Below are 22,048 nucleotides of genomic sequence, written 5' to 3' on the forward strand. Positions count from 1 at the left end.
GCAATTTTTGTTACTTGTGTCGAAACTCACAGATTGAAAGAGCAAAAGAAATCAATGATAATTAAATCCTTCTATAAACATGGACCTGAACCCCCAGGGGCTCTTATATGCAACCCTGTCCAGAAGTTGGTTCTCCTTACAGAAACACACAGGGCTCCTTGTCTGGGAGAGAAGCAGGCCAAGCCCTCCTTTGTTAAGTTGTAAGTCACTTTTGGAGGGGAACAGGGTGGGGGGCTGTGTGCTGTGGGCCAGCTGAGGGCACTGAGCAGATGACTGGTGAGCGACGTGAGCTAATGCTTACCCGGCTGGGACAGGGCCTGGGGGCTGTGATGCCTGCAGGAGCCCCTGTGGCTGCCCTGCCCAGGGATGGGGATACATCCTCATTCTCCTGGACCCATGGGTCACTCCCAGCTGTGTGCCTGGATGACAGGAACCTGACGCTGCTCACTTAAAATGATGCCAGACCCCTTGCTCCCGACGGCTGCTGTCCACCAGACAGCCCAGGATGTTATCCTGGCACTGGGACTAGCATCCCCCAATTTGTCTCAAGGTCTCCATTCCCTGGGACTCCCGGGCCCTCCCCCGGGTGGGGTCCCCGAAAGCCAGGATGTTACCCTCAGCTCTTTTCTTGGCCGGCAAATGCCCTAGACACCAAGAGAAAAGGCCAGAATGGTCAGCAAGTGTGGCTGTGAGCTTGGACCCTGGCAAGTCAGGGGCGTCTCTGAGCCCGAGGCTCCAAGTCTTTGAAACAGGGAGACGCCCCCACCAGTTGTGAACGTGAAATGTAGAGGCTCTCACAGCCCCCATGCGCTTGCGACCACATTCTGCAGGGAGGGGACGAGGCACCGAGGAGCAAGGTCGGGGCAGACAGGGCTCCCGTCTAGGGTGGTCGGGGCACCTAGGTGAATCCTCAGGACGCCCCCAGCTTGGGTAGGATCCAAGTTTGCACGGGGCTCCTTCTCTGAGACCAGCCCACCCTGCCTTAGGGGCTCACCCTGGTCCCCTGCCCAGGCTGAGGTCAGCAATGGCCGGCGGCTGTGGGGAGGTGGGTGGAGGTGGGCTGGGTGGTGGTGACGCTGAAGCTCCCTCTCCACACAGACCACCCCTGGGCCTGGCTTTGCTCTCCAGTTGACACCCCAGTGGCAGGAGGAAGGGCTGCTCCCAGACACGCTCCGGGGTCAGTGGGTGGGAACCTTCCAGAAGCCTGATCTTTACAATATCCCCAGGTGCGTGAGGGCTGAGCGGCCAGGATGGAGTGACCCAGTGAGTGACCTGGAGCAAGGTCAAGCATTGCTTACACCTGCTGCCCATCCCGTGGCAGGGGAAGGGGAGGTCTGCCAGGAGCCTGCCTCCCCCACCCCGACTGGGCGGGCTCCTACCTGTACGGCTGCTCCCCGGTGTGCGTCCTCAGGTGTCTCGTGAGGTTTGCTGACCGGGGGAAGATCTTGCCACAGTACCTGGGGGCAGGCAGTGGGGGAGGGATCCATCAGGCAGGCGCTTTGCCATAGAGGTGGGCACCCAGGTGTTTTCTGGTGCTGTTTCTCTCACACCTGGGGGCAGGTGACCCACTGCACACCCTGGATTTCAGTTTCTCCTCGGCCTCGGGGCCCAGCTGAGTGTCACAGAGAGGCTGAACACACACCACTGGGCAGCTGGCGCTGGCTCACGCTGGCCCGCTCAGGGCCGTGCCCCTGCCTGAGGCAGTTTCTCAGCCCCCAGCCCAGCCTGGGCCGAGCTGGAAAGCACCGGCTGCACAGGCCTGTGCAGCCGGGGACTGGCCGTCTCTCCTTAGTGCTGGGCTTCCCACCGCCCCCAGAGCCGGGGTTAAACACGGACCAGCAGCTTTAACTTCCGGCTTGGAAATTCCAACCTGCTGGCCAAGGCTGCATTTTCTTGTGCTCACTGGAGCACCGCTTGGTAGGGGACATGTGGATATTTTCAGGGAATGACCTCAAGGGGACGATGGCCGACTGGCTACCATGCCGGACCCTGGCTGAGACTGAGCTTTTTCCTGGAAGTGCAGGTTCATGGGCCCTTGTGGCGCCTGCAGCCACCTCGCTGGGGCTGCCTCAGGGGCTCACCGCATCTCACCTGCACGTGTATCGCTCCTTGCCCTTCCTGAGAATGGGGTCTGAGAGCGTTGGGGGCGGGGACCGGAAGTTGAAGGGGTGGTGTGGGAGGGGCTGCAGGGAGCTGCCAGAGTCCACCTTCATGGCCGCGAAGCTCTCCAGCTTCTCCGTCATGGTCTCAATGGCTGACATCTGTTGGCAGGAGAGTGGGAGAGGCTGTGGGGCTCCATTGCACCCCCAGTCTTGACGCACCTGGACCCACCCCACACCTGGGTATCCTGGATGACTGAGCATGGATCATGGACAAGCAGGCTATCATTGGAACCAGCGGTCTCCTTCTTCTTGGCCACTGGGCTGGGTTCTTTCACTTCCTGCAGCCAGCCCTGCTCTGGTCCTTGTTTGGAACCCTGTCACAGTCCAGGGTCCAGGCTGGGGGAGCTGCAGCTGACCATCCCCTGCAAGCCCCCAGGTGGTGCGGGTCACGGGCACTTGTGATCACAAAGCGCCTTACTTTGAAACCAGCCAGCAAGCCCTGCTGGCTCGATCCCTGGCTAGCACTCCTTATGGCTAATTTGGGATGAAGACAGAATTATACCCTTTTTTGTTCGTTTTTTTGAGTGGTCAAAAAATTTAGTTAGTGTTGGTCGCTCAGTCTTGTCTAACTCTGCAACCTCATCGACCACAGCCTGCCAGGCTCCCCTGTCCATGGGATTTTCCAGGCAAGACTACTGCAGTGGGTTGTCATTTCCTTCTCCAGGGGATCTTCCCAACCCAAGGATAGAACCCAGATATCCCACATTACAAGCAGATTCTTGACTGAGCTACCAGAGAAGCCCAAAAAATTAAGATAGCTATCTGAATCTCAAATTAAAAAATGGCTCACAAACCTGAAGCACCACCACCACCTAGTGGCAGCAGACCATAACTACAGGCAAAGTGCTAAAAAGAAATTCAACAGCTTAAGACTACACTCAACCGTGGAATGCCAAAGCCAACGTGACGTGTGACACAAGACGGGGTGACAAGGACCGGAGGGGCTGCCTGTCTGCTCCTTGGAGACGCCAAGGGCTTGCCTGGGGAGGAGAAGGGAGCTGCTTTCTCCTGGCACTGCTTATTTCCACCTGGTGGGCAGTGTTCTGACTAGAATCCTGTGCTGCCTTGGGGCTGGGGGACAGAAGCAGGCAGGGGGCTGCGTAGGCCTTAGCAGCACTTCTCCTCTCTGCCTGAGACTGCCTGCTGCAAGTCAGGCCCTGTGGGAGGCTGGGATGAGACTGAGAAAGGAAGAGTTTTCATTGTGTCTGGAATCCCTCAGGGTTTAGTCTGGGGAACAACTGAATGGTTACGATAAGACACCAGAAAGGGGTTATCAAACAGAAGATGGGGTCCATCCTATGGCTGAGGCCTCCCTTGACGCTGGGCTGCCACCTAGACCCTGGCCAGCTCTGCACAGTTGCAGGATTTGGGCCTCACCGTCCCTATGGGATGGGCATGCTCCCCTGTCACACGCATGCTGCTTCCAGCTGTGGACGGCCCGCCTGTCTCCAATGATGGACAGATGGACACTGCCTGGCCCCTCAGATGCTGTCCAGACTCTCACTGGCACATCCGTGGCCTAGATGATGGGATCTAGGCACACAGACTGCTGCCCATCTGCCAGTGGGTCTCAGTTTTAGCTGCAGCCTTGGGAGGTTCTGGGACTACTGCCCTAGACTCCTCGGGACCCCAGAGGTGGTGAGGAGAAGTGGTCTGGCAGGACTGCCTCTCCCTGCTCCACCAGGGGCTGTACACCTGCATGTTGGGCCTCAGAAGAAATGAGAGGCAGCTGACCAGAGCATGTTGGTGTCTTTGTGCATTGTGACCCCCGCCCCCCACCCCAAGACTTTACAGTGGCTGGAAGCTGCCCTGTCCGAGTGATGGCCTCACCTCAGACCATTTCATCAGGGGACTTACTAGTCACCTCTCCCACCCCCACCCCCAGAACTGGGCTCAGGGGTAGGCAGCAGGGGTAGCCAGTTGGGGGAGCGGGCAGCAGAGACAATGGGCAGCCAGCCCCCTGCCAGGCCCCTCTTCCTCAGGCCTGGGAGGGTCCAGCCCGCCCGGCCCACTCTGCCTGATCAGATATTCCCGGCCAAGCTCCCGCACAAACACAAACACAGGATGTGCCTGGCTGGCTTGCCTGCTTTTTCCAGCAGGGCCTGAGGAAACCAGGGGAAGTTCTTAACCAAACTCCGAGGCCCCCATGAGACAATGGGAGGCAGTAAGTTTAGCTGTGAACCCAGGCGGGGTACAGGTTCCACAAACTATGTGTTTGTCCCAGGCGGGAAACGTGGAGGGAGAGAACAATGCCTGGGTCTGGAGTCTGGGTCCAGGCTGGCCCACAACTCAGTCCTGAGTCCTCCGGCTGGGGCAGGGGAGGCCTGTGGGTCTGGGGCCGGGGCCGGGCTCCAAGCGGTGAGAACAGGGGCACAGAAGTGCCTGCAGGCTTGGCGGGGTCTGTGGCTACTCCCCAGACTTGGGGGTTCTTTTTCCCAGACTCCTGATTCTGGTCTTGACAGGTGGCCTTGCCACCCTCTGCGTCCCCGGGGGAGGGTAGTCCGTCTGTCCATGACCCCCTGGGATCCCCTGAGCTCGATGCCAGTCCCTCTGCTGCTGTCCTGCTCCCTGCCTCTGCCCCCTGCACTGCCCCTCCTCTGCTGATTTTTTCTCTTAAGTGCCCCCATGTCCCTTGTACCAGAGAGGCTGCTGGCGTCCACACCTCCCTGGGTCTCTCCTATTCATTCTCCCTATGGTCCAAATGTTTGGGTATGCTCCATCAGAGCTGCAGCCCACCGCTGCAGGGGGGTCGTTCGTAGTGACCAGCCGTGGGTTGAGGGGGGCACCCGTGGCCAGTGTCCCTGGCTGCTTCCTAGGGCGCCCCCGCCAAGGACCACCCTCCTGCCTCACCTGTCTGGCCCTGTCTCCTCTTCCCCAACCTCACAGGGATGGGTGGGTATGCAGAGACGGGAAGCAGAGACCTGCCTGGGGCTTGTGGCTGGGCCTGGATGGACCTCACGCTCCCACTGGCCTTACCTGGGGGTGGAAGAGCAACGGGGATGGCCTCAGGTACTTTTCCTTAAGGGCTCCCACCGGGTCGGTCACCTTCCGCTTCTCCACCCTGCTGGACAGCAACACAGAGGGTTACGGACCCCACTGAGCAGCCCAGCACTGGGCGGGGAGGGGCCGTGGTCCCTGCCCCTCCTGCCACCTGTGCCCCATCAGTCACAAGGTGGGGACCTCACCTATAGCCCAACTTCCACGGGCCCTGTGACCACGTCTCACCTGATGTTGTAGGATGGTCTGTGACCCGGCTGTGTACTTGTCTGTATGAGCACATGCTCCCCACACCACACCCAGGTCTGGACCCCTTTGAGTCTCCCCAGTGTCCCCCCAACCACCCAGCTGCCAGCACCCATGCATGTGATGAACGCCTGATAATGGAGCTAGGACTCTTCCCTAAGGGTCCCGTGTGTGGCAGCCTATGCCCACTGACCCGTTTGCCCAGCGAGGGCTCAGCCCTGTTGGGGTCCCTGGGCTCCCCAACAGCGGAACGTGGGGCACACAGGGGCTGCCACCTACACTCAACTTCCCTGTTCTGCCGAGCCCTTGGCACAGGTGCTCTGTCCAACTGGGTGGGTGTGTGAGCGACCAGGGTCCATCCGGGCAGGGCTGTGCGAGTGATCAGCAGGTTTCTGTCCTGGGGAGGTCTCAGGGCCTCCCCACAGCAGCCAGGCAGTGTCTACCTAAAACCTCAAGACCTCTGCTGGAGACAACAATTCCAGAATCTTCCCCAAATGCCAGTACAACTGCCAATCACAGCAAGTGGAGGAGGAGGCTGTCCCTCCTCCCCTGACCTCCTTCTCTCACCATTTCCAAATGATGCCTGCCTCAGTCCCCCCCATGGGAGTCAAGATTTACACAAGGTGACTTGGGGAGTCCTACCACCTCGCTGCAGGCAGACACAGCTGCGGGGACCGCCGCCTCGTCTGTCCAGGGCCACACTCCCACCCCTCTAGGGCTCAGCTCTGCCCCTAGGTGACCTCAGGGCCTTAGCAGAGGCCCCGTTCAAAGCTGGGCTGGGTCGGTCTTTCAATAAGGCCGCCGGGGTGGGTGGTGTGGGCGAAGAGGAAGGGGTCTCACAGTGGGCGAGGGGGTATTGAAGATCGTCTTCTGCCTTCTCCTGCCCTCTGTGACTCATGCAGCCCAGCAGGCTGGCTCCAAGAAGCCCCTTCCAGCTGACCCCTGACCCCCAGAAGACATGCGCCCTGCCAAGGTACACGGCTTTTGTCATCACAGTGTCCCTGGCCCTGTCACAGAGCCAGCAGCACGTGGAGGTGAGAAGGGCTGGAGGGTCAAGGGGGAGTCAGCCTGGCGGTGTTGGGGTTCCTCCAACCCGGGGAAAGGAGGGTTATGGGTATGTGTCCATGGTCACACCCAGGGGGGCCTGTGGGGACACTGGGGAGTTTTGCTGGAGTCACCCCAGGACCATCCAGGAGCTGGGGGGACCTTGTCCCCTAGCCCTTGGCCAACGTTTACGCAGGCAGTGACTCTCGCCCACACCTTCACGTGGAGGGAACCTTCTCGACACCACAAGTGTTCATCTTGACTGGGCTCAGGGGGCAGTGGGGAGAGGTTACTCCATATCTCGGGCATTTTTCTGGTGTCTGTGTGTGAAGTTGGGGACCAGGCAGCCCCTCCATCAGCAGCTGTACCCTAAATCCAGAGGGCAAGAGCCTGGCACAAGCCAGGTCTCAGAGAAGTTCAGGCAGGAGGGGAGGGTCCGGGGGCCCTGTGGCCGATTCCTGCTTCCAGGCCTGACTGGCTGCCCCCCCAACTTCCAGAAAAAGGCCCAGAGCCCTGAACCAGGCCTGCAGTGGGGAGGGGAGGGGCAGAGGAGGGCTGGGGGCTGGGAGGGGAGCTGGGACAGGGTGGACGAGGAGGCCGAAGGGAAACAGTTAACCCAGAGCCTCTTGAAGGCCTGCTGGCTCCAACTCGGGAGGCTTGACCAGGAGCCTTGCTCGCTAGCTCTCCAGTCCCACCCCTTCCTCTGCGTGAGGGCTGCTTGCCCTGGTGGGGTCTCCTCCCTCGAACCCCAGCTATCTCCTGTCCCCCACACTGAGTCCCACGGATTCAACTGAAATTGGCAGGTGCCCCCGGGCCTCTGACGGGCATGTTCACCCCAGAAAGCCTGTGAGCTGCCGTCAGGGCTGACGGGCCTCTGGTCACTTTCTCACACCATCTGTGGATGGTGTGTTCTTAAAGAAACACCCAAGGGACCGTCTTTCAGGTCTCCTGTGATGACAGCGCCACGACCTGGCAGGAAATGGAAGCAGCTGCAGACACAGGCCAGCCGGCCGGGTGAGCGCGGCGGGGGCTTGGGTGGGTGCGGAAGGCAGAGCAGGGGGCTGGTCCATGCTCCCTCCTCCCCGTCGCTGGCAGCCCTGCCACCATTCTTCCCGCTGCACCTTTGCAGGGGTGACCTCACCTGCACGCCCATCCCCAGGCCCTGCTTGGCCCCTGTGCTTCACACGAGCCCTCAGAGTGGCCACGTGCTCCCTGAATTCCCACGTAGACGCGCTCACCTGTGTGCACACGGGCCCCTCCCACACAGAGCCGTGGGCCTGTAATAGTGGCTGAAGCACCACACGTGCCGCCCCTCCAGGCCCCTCCCAGCCCCGCCCAGGGGCACAGCTCCCTCCTGAGGCCTCAGCCCTCCCAGCACCCCGGGACACGTGCAATGGGGGCCAAAACCCCCTGATCAAAGCCTGCTCAGAAACTGGGGAGGGGGAATCAGTTGGCCCCTCACCAGAAGGTCTACCAGAGGGCTGGAACGCTGATGTTTTGCAAACCTTCCAGAGCTTTCACCTTTCTCCCTCCTCCTCCTCCCTCTGGGGAGAAGTGGCTCCTCCTCTGATCGCCCCTAGGCCAACAGGAACCCCAGCTGTGGCTCTGGAGAGGGGTGGGGCCCATGTAGGGGCCACAGGGCAGTCACAGGGAAGCAGAAATGCTTTAGCAGACCTAACAGCCAGGAGTGTCATGGGAGGCAGAGTCGGTCCAGAGAGGGAGGCTGGAGATACCAGCAGGTGGGCTTCTGGGGTGGAGTCTGAGGGCAGGCTGGGGTTGGGGTTCAAGGGAGGGCAGCGGCTCTCCCAGTGGCATCTACAAAAGGGAGCCAAGTGTGCTCAGAAGACCCTGCCAGGCACCCACCCTAGGAAAGTGCCGAGTCGGGCCTGGACTTCAAAGCAGCACAGACCCCTCCCTGCCCAGAGCTGAAGCACCTCCTGAAGCTGCAAAGACAGAGGGACGAAGCTTGGGGGAGCAGGGGAGGTGGTCCCCAGGGAGAGCACGTGAGGGCAGGGCATGTGAATACCTGTAGATGGGGTCCATGAAGAAGGGCGATGGCTTGGCGTAGTGCAGGGGTGGCTGCTGGGGCAGCTGGGCCGGGCACGCCTTGGGCAGCCCCTCGCTGGGCCCCAGCCTGCGCTCGCCATACACGTGGTTCTTGCGGGGCTCCCGCGCCCCTCCGTTCTGGCTGGCCCGCGCGCGGCTGCCAATGCTCAGATCCAGCGGCTGCTCCTCGCCAGACACCGGGGCTGGGGGCACCTTGGGCGCTGGCAGGATGGGCTTGGCCTCTTTGGGTTTGGTGGTGAGGTCAAAGGGGGACTCGGCACTGGGGCCGCCGGCCTTGAGGGCGTCCCGGGGCGACTTTGGCTCGGCCTTGACCAGCAGGTTGTGGGTGAGGGCACGGTCCGTGAAGGGGTACAGGGAGTGGGGGAGGTGGGGCAGGAACTGGAAGGGGAACACGGAGTGGTAGGGCAGTGCGCCCAGCTTCTTCTCCGGCACGCCCATGAAGCCGGGCCCGAAGTACTTCTCAGCGATGGACGCGATGGCCTTGATGGAGTCGCCCGCCGCTCCCGCCGCTGTCAGCAGCTGCTCCTGGGGTGGTGGGAAGAAGTGCTGGGAGTAGAAGACAGGAACCTCGCCCACACTGTTCGGGGCGCCCGGGGGCACCGTGCTGCCCCCGAACTCGGGCTTGCCCTCGGACGCCTTGCCCTTGTCCTTGGTCTTGTCGCGGTCACTATCCACGTCGCTGTCTAGGTCGGAGCCTGTGCCCGTGGTCGTGTCCAGGTCGGTCCCGGTCGTGGTGTTGATGTCCTCGAAGTCGCTGCCATCTGACAGATCACTGCCCCGGGGCTTGAGTTTGGTGGCATACGCCTCCTCCAGGTGGCCCTCCAGCTTCTCCTCAGGCCCTGCAGCCGCTGTGGTGCCCTGGCTACTGTTGCCGACGGCGGAGACGAGGGGCAGGGCCGGGTTCCCCAGGGGGCTAGGGAGCTTGGCGTCCTGCGTGTGGTTCAGGGGGCTCTTGAGCAGCGGCGTGGGAGGTAGCAGAGGTGGCCGGGGATACAGGGATGGAGGGAAGATGCCCGGGAAGCCGGGCGTGAGCGTGGGGAAGCTGGGGGGTGCCGTGGAGAAGGGCAGGCTCCCAGGGTGCGGCCTGGAGGGGAAGTACTCGCCGAAGCCCAGGCCGGCGTGGTTGAGACCAGGGGGCGGCTTGGCCTTGTCCATCAAGGGGCTGGGGGTCAGGGGCAGGCCGGGCGCGAAGATGCCTCCCGGCGGGTAATGGTTCTTGCCCTCGCAGAAGCGTCGGTGCTTGTTGAGGGACGAGGTAGTGCTGAACATCTGCCCGCAGTCCTTGCACTTGATCTGCGTGCGGCAGTCCGCGTGCATGCGCTTGTGGCGGCACAGGTTGGAGAACTGCGTGTACGACTTGTGGCAGACCTCACCTGGGGGCAGCAGGGCAGAGACAGCGGTGTGAGGGGAGGTGATGGGGACCCGCACTGCCTGGGGCTGGGGCACCGGGGGTCTGGCTGAGTGCCTGGAGTGGCGTGCGCCTGGATGTGTGCGCGTGTGTGTGAGTGCATGTGTGCACATGTGTGTGCACACGTGCGTCACTGGGTATGACTACCTGCATGTGTGCTCAGGTGTATGCATGGATGTAGGTATGCCCACAGGTCTATGGGCACGTGTGCTTATGTACACAAGTGTGTCATGCATGAGTGTGTATGTTCACAAACACATGTTGCACTATAACTGTGTCATCACATGTACTTGCATACACATGTGTACATATACATATCTACGCACATGCATGCTTCCCTGGCATTGGTCTCTGGTGACCAAGATGGGTTGGCGACGATGTTCCTGTTCCTACCCTGGGGTCCCTGGGTGGCCTAGGTAGATCTCTACCCACTTCGGCCTTCACTGGAGAATGGGCCCTGCTGCTCTGTGTTCTCCTGACCCCATGAGTTTGTCAGGTGGGACCGAGGTCTTCAAAGTCGCTCCCAGAGATGGGCAAAGACACGGCATACCATCTTGTGTGCAGCTGCACCTGCCCATCCAGACTCCCCACCGGGTCTCCCTACCATGCCAGCCACGCTATTCCAGCAGAAGCGAGTAAAACAACACCCCCTGGGCTAGGCCGCCCACTTCCTAAGGTTTAAAATGCTCTCAGCTTCCCCCCTCGTTCTGCCTCCGGCCCTGTGAGCTGCTCCCAGGACAGGGAGGCCTCAGGAGCGACCAGCCCCTTGGGGTTCTTAATCCCCAGGCCGGGGAGCAGAGCTCCTGGCTATGAGATCAGAGTCTGGGGGTGGCTAGAAGGTGGAGGTGGGAGGGGAGCCCCTGAGGGGGCTGGTTCCACATCTGAGAAAAGTGAGACCTCCCCAGACTGGGATGAAGAGGCCGCTCCAGCTCTGTGCGTAACAGGAGAGGGTGGCGGCCAGAGCCGAGCAGCAGGCCCCGCAGGCCCCGGCGACCCAGTCTCGCCATTTTCCCAATGGTGAGCTGAGTGTCGGACAACAGCCAGTTTTTCTTTCTCTTCTTGTTTTCCTAACCAGCGACAGAGGAACACACACAGACACACACACACACACACACACACACACACACACACACACACACACTGTCTCTCTCTTTCTCTGCAGGACGATTTGCTTCCTAAATGCAGCCCCCATGGAAACAATGATTTCAGCGTGTTTTTTGCTCTCCGCACACTCTCGCGGCCTGATGTCATGCAAATCTTGCTGGGAGCGCTGGCCCCGAGCTGATCGTGCTCTTTAATCACAATATCTATTTATATTAACGGCTCTGCCTTCCTGGCTGTCTGGCTTGGCGGGACGTTTTCAAGGCTGAGGGGGAAGAGCACTGCCTCGTTTAATCAAATCTGCCCTTTTTGGGAGGAGGCTGGTACAGAAGGGCCGCTGCTCCTTGGGAAGGTCTATAAATACCCTCAGGCCGCCTGCCGACCCTCGGGGGAAGAGAGGCCACTCCCTGGCTCAGGGCTCCTGGCCAGACGAGTGACACCTTGCTATGTTCCCAGCCCTTGAAGAGGCTCAGTGACGCCCTCTGTCCCCCATAGTGGGGCTTCGTGGCACCTTATCAGTGGCTTCTGCCATCCTGAGCTTGGAAATGGCACCCTCCAGGGCAACTCCTGGTGTGTGTGGTGGGGGTGGCTCGGGGACCAGTGGCCATGCCTGGGCAAAGGGATCCTGGGACCCTTGCTTCCCATCCACCCAGTCACCTGAGAAAGGGGTCCTGATGAAATGCTGGGGCTACAGAGAGGCCTCTGGGAGACTGACAACCCTGGCGAGGTGGGTCCTGGTCCTATGATGGCTGACAGAGCTGGCGAAGGGAGCTGGCTTCCTGCAGGGGCTGGGAAAGGCCCAAGCAGTCGACCACGAGCTGGACGCGGGACCAGCGCCTGGTGGAGTGTACCCATGCCCTGCGGGATGCAGAGGGACCCTGGCCACTGCCTGTGCTTGTCAGCAGTTTCTTTTCCTGTAGAGTATGCATGTGGATTGTGTGTGTGTGCAAATGCACACACATACACATACTCACTCTCAAGAAGTGCATTTTCCCTGACTAAGGGAGTGGGTGACCCAGGTGGGATGGGGGCTCAGTCACCTCTAGCAAGACAGCTGGAAGCCTAGGCTCGGGGCAGTGGGCAGGAGGGGAGCATAGCCCCAGTTACCCAACAAAGGCCTGACCAGCCAGCGAGTATGGCCTCTTTGGGGGAGCAGTCCAGTCCTGTGAGACCCCCACATTGCTGAAACCACTGAGACCCAAGTCCTCAAGTTCCCAGAGTTAGCTCCTCCCACCCCCAACATTGATGTGCTGGGACCAGAGAGGTCCCAGGCCACCCAGCCTGGGGTCAGCAGTCAGGCCCCTGGAGCTGCAGCGGGGCCTCGAAAGCCTGGTCACTTCACACTGCCAAGACTTTTTCCTTCTCTGTTACTTCCCTTCGGTTGGACACAGTGTGGTCCCTGCTCCGTCAGGTTTTGTAAGGGTGCTGCAAACTCATGTGTGTGAAATGACAGCTCAGCACAACCTCGTGTGGACAATGACTCAGCACAATCTTATGTGAATGACCCTTAGTGTGATGCTGATGAGTCGGGACAATCTCGTGTGAATGCTGACTCAGCAGAATACTGGTGTGACCCATGAGTCAGGACAACACTGGTGAGTTAAGCTGGCTGATGAGTCAGCTCTGTGTTGGTGTGAACAGTGACTCAGCACAATCTCAAGTGAGATGACCTGGTGCAATGCTGGACAGAAGAACCTTCAATATCTCCTGAACTCTGAGAAGTAGGGTCATGCTCCTACACTGGCCCACTGGATTCCCAGGATCTAACCCTGTGACCTCTGACTCCTCTCCTATTACTTTCCTCCCCAGACACACCACAAGCTCAAGGCTTCTGTGCTCATAGCACCCTGTCATGAGCCTTCTCGGCAGGCACCCTGTGGCTCTCACCCCACCCCCTGCCCACCTCCTCGAGCTCTCTGCCAGAACTTGGGTTACCCATAGACCATCCCACCTCCCAGCATATGGGTCAGATGACACCTACTTGGGCACCTGGAGAGCCTCTTGACCCTGCAGCCCTCCCCCACCCTGGTGATGGCTTAGCTTCTGTCTCCTCCACTGGCAGGTCAACGGCATGTGGACAGGGGTCCAGTTACTCATGGCTGGCCCATGCCACCCAGGTTAGCACAGGGATACAGCCTGGGGTCCCCAAAGGCTGCAGGTGGGTGGGAAGCACTGATATTATCACACCTGCTGGAGCTCTGGGCAGCCCGTGTGTGTGGGGAAGGGGAGGTGGGGAGGGAAAAGGTAAGTTGCTGGCTTCTCTGCAGGACCACAGGGATCTTCACTACCCACTGCCCACCTCCAGCCACTGGACGAGTGAGCCACAGGGAGGACCCAAGGGGCACAGGAGGGGAAAGTGAGGCCAGAGCAAGATGGATCCCAGAATGAGAGGGTGCGAGGGAGCAGGGTAATGATAAAGTGGCACCAGGAGGCAGCCACCCCTAGGCAGAGGGATTGGCAGCTGCCACAAGTGTTTTCTGGACAGATGGGGTCCCATGAGCAGGGAAGAGCCTGAGGACTTCACCCCTTGGCTGACCCCCAAGCATTGCCCACCCTGGGCACGCGGGAGGGAGCTGGGCGGGGGCTGGGCGGGGGCCAGGCAGCGACCACTCACTCACATATAAAAGGTTTGACGGTGCTGTGGATGTGCTTGTGCTGCTTGAGGCCCGAGGAGGTGGCGAAGGTCTTCCCGCAGTCCGGGCAGGCGTGGGCCCGGGCGCCCACGTGCTGGGAGCGGATGTGCCGCTGTAGGTTGCTGGGGTCCGTGAACACCTGGGGACACAGACGCTGGTGCGTCATATTCTGTCGGTTGCTCCCTGTGGACCCTGGGTCAGGTCACGGGACGGGGGTCTCACTGGGTGCTCTGCCCACCACCCTGAGCCTGGCCGGACAGGTCTCTGCTGGAGCAGTGACCTGCTGGATGGCCTTAGGTGGGCTGTCAGGCCTCCCTGGACTCTGGTTCTTCAATAATAATTCCCGACAGAAGTGTGGCCCTGAGGGTGCTCCAGACAGGAGCTCAGAAGCTTTCTTAAGGTCCGGGTCTTTGACCCAGGAGTCTGTCCTGCCATGTAGGTGGGAACCCGAGAGGACCTGGGTCTGGCCCCCCTCTGCTTCCCTGCTGTGCAACCCCGCACACTTCCTGTCTTCCTCTCGAATGGCTCAGGGCCTGTGGCCCCCACACGTGCTCTGCATCTTGGCATGGGCGGGGCCAGCGGGGCGAGCCCGCTTACCTTCACGCAGTTTTCACATTCGAAGCGCTTGCCGCTGTCGTGGGACATCTGGTGGCGGATGAGGTTGGACTTCCAGTTGAAGGCCTTGGGACACTGGTCACACTTGTACTCTCGCTCCTCCGTGTGGACAACCATGTGCTGCTCCAAGCTGCACATGGGAGACCAGGATCACCAGGGGCCCGGAGGGTAGGGCCTCATCCCCGCCCCTCAGAGCCCCTGCCACCTCCTGCTCCAAGAGCAGAGAGAGGCCTGGCAGCCAGTCTGTCTGCCTCCTGCCTGGACAGGGCAACTGGGTGGACCAGCAGACATGGCCTTCCCATGTCAGATGGCGGGGGGAAGCCAGGGCATGGATGGAGTTCGGGCCCTCACCCAAGACCACCCCCAGGCATCCAGAGCCAGGCAGGGCCCCAGCTCACACTTCTGTATTTCAAGACAAACTTCCCCTTGATGCTAACCTTGGGCCTAACAAAAAATGGGTCTAGAAACTTCCAACATTGCCACGAGTCCCAGAGGAGCCCTGGAGTTGGGGTGCGGCCCAGGAAACCCAAGGCCACCACTCTGAGTGCCCAGAGCATGCCCCCCGGCCAAGTCAGACTGAAAAGCTGCCCACCATGCATACACCATGGGGGTGGCAGGAGTGAGCAAGGGGTCTCCAAGTGAGATGTGATGGGAAGGCAGGCACAGCTGCGGGGAGGGGAGAACTTGGATGAACAGGCTGCCTGGAGCCCCCCCCCCCCACCTTGGGGGATGCCCTACTTCTCCTCCTGTCCCAGGTATGACCGTTAATCTTCATGAGCAAAGCAGCAATACATCACGGCCCGTTAATTACGGGGCCCAGCCATCCATTTAGATCAGAAACGCCTGGTTCTCCAGCACCCGGCAGATTGTATCTTTTCCCCTGTTGTTAATTGTGATTTATGTGTTTATGTAAAGAAAACACGGGTCCTCTTGAGCAGCGCTTACCGCCAAGGGCCTAGGTCGGAATTTGCCCAAACTCTTATTTTCTCAGTCATCCGTTCTGGGTGGAGGGTTTCCCGTCCCCAGGGGGCTGTGAGGGGATTGGCATTCAATTCCCCTCCATCCTACAGCCAGTTAGTGACCTGATGGGCTTTCACTCTGACTTTGCAGGGGCTGCCCCGGAGGAAATCCTCAGAGGCGGAGGACGGGCACAGGTTGTGAAGGTCTTCACCGGTCCCTGGAGCCCGGGGACTTTAGGGCCTGGTTCTCCCCCCTCGGGTCCCCAGCTCCCAGGTCCTGACTCCTGCCTTGCCTTGGGGCCTGGGAGGCTGCGTCTGGCCATCGCATGGCTGGCTGGACATCTGTGCCTACATCCATGAAGTCTCCTGGGACAGGTGGGGGCTTCCATGGGACACAGAGGCTGGTACCTGGGGTGGGGGGTGAAGGGACCCCTGGGTGGCCCCTTCCTGCCCACATCCACTGTCTGGGAAGGGGTCTGCATGTGTCCAGAGGGTCAGGCCACTCCAGAACCCCTTGGGCAGTGTCCCCCAGCCTGGCCCTGGACCTCACCCTGGAAATGGTGCTGGGGCTTGACCCTTGCATATCTGGGGGCCTGGCCTGCGTTCCTGACTTCCTTCAAGTCTGTCCCCACAGCTCAGCCCTGGTGACATGATGGGGGGGGTTGCAGCAGTGGGTCCAGTGGGTGCCTTGAGGATCCTCTGTGGGCGGGGAAGCTCTGACCAGGGGCCAGGCCTTTAGGGTCAGGGTGTGAGCTGTGACCTCCAACTGCCAGCTCGTGGGCCTGCATTGTCCCCAAGAGCAGATGAGTGGGCCGGGTTCCTGCCCCAAGGGCATATCTCCATGTCCTATAGAGCCTTGGGTTTCTCAGCCTGGGCAGGCTGGAGGGCCCAAGGCTGACCTCTGCCCTTCTCAGGGCTCCCCCTGTGCTCCCAGGGCTAACTGACCCAGCTGTCCGTGATGCTCCTGGGGGGTGGGGGAGGCGGGCGGCGGGGGTGGGGCTGCACCTGTACTTGGTGGGGAACATCCGCTCGCAGTCCTTGCACTCGTGGGCCTGCCCGTCACCGCCGCCACCGCCCAGGCCCTCAGGCTTGAGCTCCTCGGCCAGACCCTCGTAGAGCGCGGCCCCCACTGAGCTGCACGTGTACTTCTTGTGGCGCCGCAGGTCCAGCTTGGACGGGAAGAGCTCGTCACACGCGTCGCAGCGGAACGTGGGCTCCTCTGCAGGGGAGAGAGGACCAGCGTGGGGAGGCGCCCAGGACCCACCCCAGGCCCATCCAGGCCCGGGGGCTGCAGGGGGTCCGGGGAGCCCGCGGGCCTGCCCCCAGGCTCCAGCATCCTTCCCGCTCACGTTCTGTGCTGAGAGAGGCTGCCCCGGGGACCCAGAGGGACCCTAGACTCCACCATAAGAAATTCTGAGGAGTGTTGGGCCCCGCGCCGGCCGGGAGCAGAGAAGGAAGTCAGGCTAAGTGCTTTGTGTATGAATTAGGAGGAGAGACGGCTGGGCTCTGGTGCATATCATAAACGATTGTCAAGGTCAAACAAATAAAAAGAAGGCGGCTACTATGAAGTTTACGAGGCAGCATCCTGCGGACCCTGCCAAGCCAGACAGCTTGGAGCTGTGAGTCCCGCGGAACGACCTCCGAGCCATTCTCCACCCGTGGCTGCCTGGACCCAGCTTCTCCCCAGAGCAGGGGCCCCTTCTTCCCTGCCGAGGACCACCCCGTGTCCCCCAGGTCTGGATAGTGAACCCACACAAATGAATCAAAAGGTGTTCTTGTGAGTGGCTGTGTGAACGTGTGTGCTCCTTGTGCATGAGTATGCAGCTGTGTGTGAACATGGGTGGATACTCCAGCATGTCTGCCGCCTTCTCGGGGCACTTTTGCACGGGTGTGCAGGCATTTTTTGTGCATTTGTGCTCATGTTTGTGCTGGTGTCATGTGTATTCCTGTGTATGTGTGCATGTATTTCTCTCTGTGGCTAGTACGAAAATTTGCATGTCTGTGTAGCTTCACACTTGTACGCCTGCCTTTGTGCATGTTTGTGTGTTCATGTTGTGTGCTTACTTGGCACATGTGAATGGATGTGTTTCTGTGCATGCATATGTGTTATGTGTGCACACATGCGTGCATGTTAAGTGTACACATTTGTGTGCATGACCGCCCATGAGTTAGTGTGTTGGGTGTGCCTGTGTATTCGTGAGTGCATGCACATTTGTGGGTGAATACACACTTGTATGCACACGTTTGTGTCTCTGAATGTGTGTATGAGTTGTGATTGTATTTGTGCATGTTTTAGTGTGTTGGTGTGAATCTGTGTGGGCATGTGTGCATTTATGTGTGAGAGTGTGCATGTGCACATGATCAAGGACCTCTGGGACCCGCTGTGGGCAGAGCCTTGACCTTGGGCTGGATGCTAACTGGAAGGGCCTGACCCTGAGGGGTACAGAAGCCAGGGAGGTGGGGACATGGAGGGAGGCGGGGGACTGCCTCCTGCCCCCTCCTTGTGGCAGAAGGGCCACCGTCAATGTCCCAGATTGCTGAGGAGGGAAGGGTGGCTAGGCAACATGAGCCTGTGGCCAGGGTTTGGGGGAAAGAGGGGGGTGGGCTACAGGCAGGGAGGCCTCCTCAAGACTGGAAGCTTCCCTGGGCCTGAGGGCGGACGCACTGCTCCCACAGACCCCTGAGGGCAGGGTCTGGCCACACCTGGCACCCCCACCGGTGGGCGCCCAAGCTCCCATGCCCAAAGGAGACACTCCTGTGGGATCCAGCCCTGAGATGCCCCTGGCTGAGCCCCTGGGCCTTGGACAAAACCCTGGGACACACGGGGAGGCAGCTGTCACCTTCCCTGGGAGCCTGGAGGACGTGCATGTGTTGGGGGAGCCAGGCCCGGTGCTGACCAGGTGCAACCAAGTCCTGGTGTCCCAGCCCACTGGCCAACGTGAGGCGGCTGTCAGGAACGGTCTTGCTCGCGGGAAATCAAGAACAAGACAGGGAAGCAGCGCCTGCTTAGAGTCTGCGGAGTCTGGGGACAATGCCCAGTCCTGCTCTGTGTGCGGGGACCTGAGCTTAGCTAGGAGCTTGGAAGGCTGTGCCCCGACCCCTGGACCTGCCCCAGACACAGGCCGAGACATAGGATGGACTGCAGGAGGCCAGAGAGCCAGCAGGTCCTCACCAACCACGGAAGCCTGGGCAGAGGAGGCGGGGACAGCGGCTGCACAGCTGACCCTTGAGCCAGCATCCATGAACACAAGACCTGTAGGAGCCTGGTGTCCCTGCCACCGGGCAGCGCTGCCGGCCAGAAGGAAAGGGGCGCATTGTGGCTGTCTGGAGAGCTAAGTCAGAGAAGATTCTAAGATGAAGCCCATCAAGGCCCTGGGCTGGTCCTTGGTGCCACAGTGGCGCCCCAAACACGATCCCAGGAGGGGTCAGGTGGGCAAGAAAGACACACATGGCAGAATAGCCACTGGCAGGTCTGTGAGATGTTGCCTCAAAAACAGGAGGGAGGGGACTTCCCTGGTGGTCCAGCGGCCAAGATTCTGCGCTCCGAGTGCAGGGGGGCTGGGTTCAATTCCTGGTCAGGGAAGTAGATTCTACATACCACAACTAAAAATTCTATGTGCTGCAACTAAGACCCAGCACAGCCAAATAAATAAATAAATATTTAAAACAGCAACAACAAATAAAAATAAAGCAGAAGGGAGCCTGGATGCTGCTTCAGGTAAGTGTCCACTGTGAGCTTAGCACCTGCAGTGGGGCGCCTCCATGTGGCCGGCTTGGTGCCCGGGAACATTATTATGTTTCCTCCCCCCAGCCTCGCATCAGGCCGCAGGTTTTATCACTGGTACACAGAGGCCAGGGGAGGCCGCCTGGCTCGCCCGGGGCATCCGGAAGTGAAGTGGCAGAGCTGGTACCCACCCTTCTTTCTGCTGGGTGCCTGGGGGCAGGCGGCTGAGTCCCAGTTTCCCGCTGAGGGTATAAGAAAGGCACCCTGTGTGGCATGTGCATGGTGGCACGATGTCAGTGCCCCCCCCTCCACAATCCCCCACAGGGCTTCCCTGTCCTTAGAAACATGGGGTCCTTCCCACTGGAACCAAGAACACCATCTTAGAACACAACCGGATACACAGGCCCCACAAAACCACTGCTGTGGGTTTGCTCTGACTTCCTGGGCTGGAATGAGGCTGAAAGGGGCCCTCCCACCAGCATTACGAGGAAGTGAGAAATGTCAGTTCATATCTTACTCTTTCGTGCTAAGCGTGCTAAGTCACTTCAGTCATGTCCGACTCTTTGTGACCCATATGGACTGTAGCCTGCCAGGCTCCTCTGTCCATGGAGATTCTCCAGGCAAGAACACTGGAGTGAGTTGCGATGCCCTCCTCCAGGAGATCTTCCCAACCCAGGGATTGAACTTGTGTCTCTTGCATTGACGGGCAGGTTCTTTACCACTAACATCACTCTTTCTGGGCCCAAAACAGTCACTGAAGTTGAAATTTGAAAAGAAAAGAAGGGCCAATCCCACCTTTTCACAGCACTGACCAACTTATGTTTCAGCTTGGATCTGGAATTTGGATTTATAATGAAAATTCAGCCTGCATCTCACTTCAAAGGCATTGGAGGGTGTCCTGGAGGTGATGGAACCAGTGATGGAGGGTGCCCCCCTTCCAAGTCCCCGTCCCACCAGGGACCCAAGTTTGTTCCTGTCGAAGGACAGAGGCTGGAACAGGACACATCCAAGCCTTGCCCACTCATGCCATGGTGTGGACAGGTGCCCCTCATCTTCCACACAGGTAAAGTTGGCATCGAATACACACCTAGGGCAAGCTGGATGGGGCAAGAAAGATGCGCCTGGACTGGATGGTTTTCACTTTCCCAGCACAAGCAACTCCAATTAAAAGAAACACTAGAGTATGTCACACTCTGATTGTATTATGCTACATTGTGCTGTATTATGTTATATCTGTCTATCTCATGCTTTATACAAATACACTGCATCCTCTTGACCTTTTCTGGAGAGGGGGGAAAAGTTAGCAATTTTGAGCCTTTCTCAAAAGAAAGGCATATTTGAATGGAAATGATTTTCTTTATTTTCTCCCAAGAGCAAGAAGTTCTCTTGAAAGAGAAATCTTTCCCCTCTCTACTGAAAAGAGTAAAAACAAAATAAAAAGTTCCTGGAACTAATGAACCTGAAAGTGGCTTCCCTCTGCTCTGAGTCACTTGTAGGAAAATTGGAATTGAATTTCTTTACAAAGCTGCAGCTTTGGAAGAGTGCTGCCAGTCCCAGGTCCACAGGGTTGGGGCCGCTCCCCGCAGTGAACTGGCAGAGCAGGTCCCCCCGCCCTCCCTTCTTCCATGATACCTGGAGGTCATCCTGCCAGAGCCCCTGCCCCCAACAAGAGCAGACAGCATTGTGACTCAGAACTGAGCTCTCCTCGTCTAAACCCGGGGAGGGGGGCTGTGGGCCGGGGCAAATGCTCTGACTTCCGCCCAAATCCAACTAAACTGAGACCATGCTGGCCCGATGTCTTGTGTGTCGAGTCTGAGCCTTGCGTCTGTCTTAAGTTCCCTCGGCAACTTTTCGCGGCAAAGCAGGAATGTAACAGAAAAATAAATCAGTGCCTAATGGCTTCAGGGAACCCAGGGGGACACAATTATGTGGCATCTACATGCTAATCTACAGACTGGAGGCTCAAAAGCCCTCAAGAGCCCACTCCAAGTTCCTGCCGTGATAAGGGGCCCTGCATTCACTGGGACTGGGATAAAAGATTTTTTATGATAATTATCTTAGTGAGGAACATTTTTACATTTTCTTTCTGTGCGATTCAGAGTTAACTGAGGAGGGGTGGCTGTTGGGAGGTGAAGGAGTGATCCTGACAGCCAAGGGTATGAAAAGTCAAATATTTGACGTTGGACTATTATGTGTGGAAAGCAATTAGCCCACAGATGTTTGATAAATTAGGAAAATGCAGACCCAAGTTATTTAAGATCAGGCATTAGAAGAGGGCCAGGAATCAAGGTTTCTATAACCTTTCGGAAGAAAGACAGGTCATCATACAAACAAAACCCCACGGCCCAGCGTGGTCGAATTTATCTTTCTGAGTACATTATCTAAGACTCACAGGTCTTTTCAACAATTATTTTAAGAAAAATGAGACCATCCCCCTGATACCCAGAGCTTAGCCACCTACTTCCTTTTCTCAAATGGCTGATTAAAACCAAAGTCTAGAGGAGAGGGTGGGTCGACTCTATTTTATAGAATTGTCCTTCTCTAGAGAGAGCCTTTGGAAGAACTCACGGGCGCAAAGTGCTGCCCCACAAAGGTGGGCCACGCTTGAGGACTGAGAAGGTCACCCTGCTCCCGGGGGCTTCCTGCTAATTCCGACGCCTAGCTCCCTGGCCCAGTCAACCGTACTCCCAGGCCGTGACACTGGAGCAGTTCCTTAGAGAAACTTGCAGTTAGTGGCATTAATCATTAAGCCTTGGAGTATTTGTGTGTGTGTGGTGGGGGGGCTGTGGGGGAAGAAGGACAGGAAGGGAAAAGCCAGCCTCCCCCTTTCTCTAGCAGGAATGGAATCATCAGCACCAGAGACGGTGAGAAGCAGAGGCTGCCTTCAGCTCGCTTGTGGGGTCTCACACAGAGAAGAGATGCCATCTATTCAGCCACAGCACGTAGGGAGTTAACTGACCAGCCTCGTTGCCAAGCAGCTTCCTCCAACTGACTTTTCCTCTGCCACTTAAAAATGGTTCCAGGATCCCAAGGTGAATGGGCACACTGCTTAACAATGTGGATGGAGGAATAGAAATCTGGATTTCAGAAAT

General features: G+C 58.8%; 1 protein-coding gene across 1 annotated transcript in view; it reads right to left on the reverse strand.

Moving 5' to 3' along the window:
* Positions 1-22,048, reverse strand: part of PRDM16 (PR/SET domain 16) — a 337,762-nt gene that overhangs the window by 18,624 nt on the left and 297,090 nt on the right. Inside the window, exons 6-12 of the mRNA XM_055582479.1 lie at positions 16,238-16,451; positions 14,256-14,403; positions 13,644-13,797; positions 8,476-9,889; positions 5,139-5,226; positions 2,092-2,261; positions 1,380-1,457 (exon numbers count right to left, since the gene is read on the reverse strand). Of these exons, the coding sequence (XP_055438454.1) occupies positions 1,380-1,457; positions 2,092-2,261; positions 5,139-5,226; positions 8,476-9,889; positions 13,644-13,797; positions 14,256-14,403; positions 16,238-16,451 (2,266 nt within the window). The remainder of the gene's footprint in view (positions 1-1,379; positions 1,458-2,091; positions 2,262-5,138; positions 5,227-8,475; positions 9,890-13,643; positions 13,798-14,255; positions 14,404-16,237; positions 16,452-22,048) is intronic.

This window comes from Bubalus kerabau, chromosome 5, assembly GCF_029407905.1.
Source record: "Bubalus kerabau isolate K-KA32 ecotype Philippines breed swamp buffalo chromosome 5, PCC_UOA_SB_1v2, whole genome shotgun sequence".
NCBI lineage: Eukaryota > Metazoa > Chordata > Mammalia > Artiodactyla > Bovidae > Bubalus > Bubalus kerabau.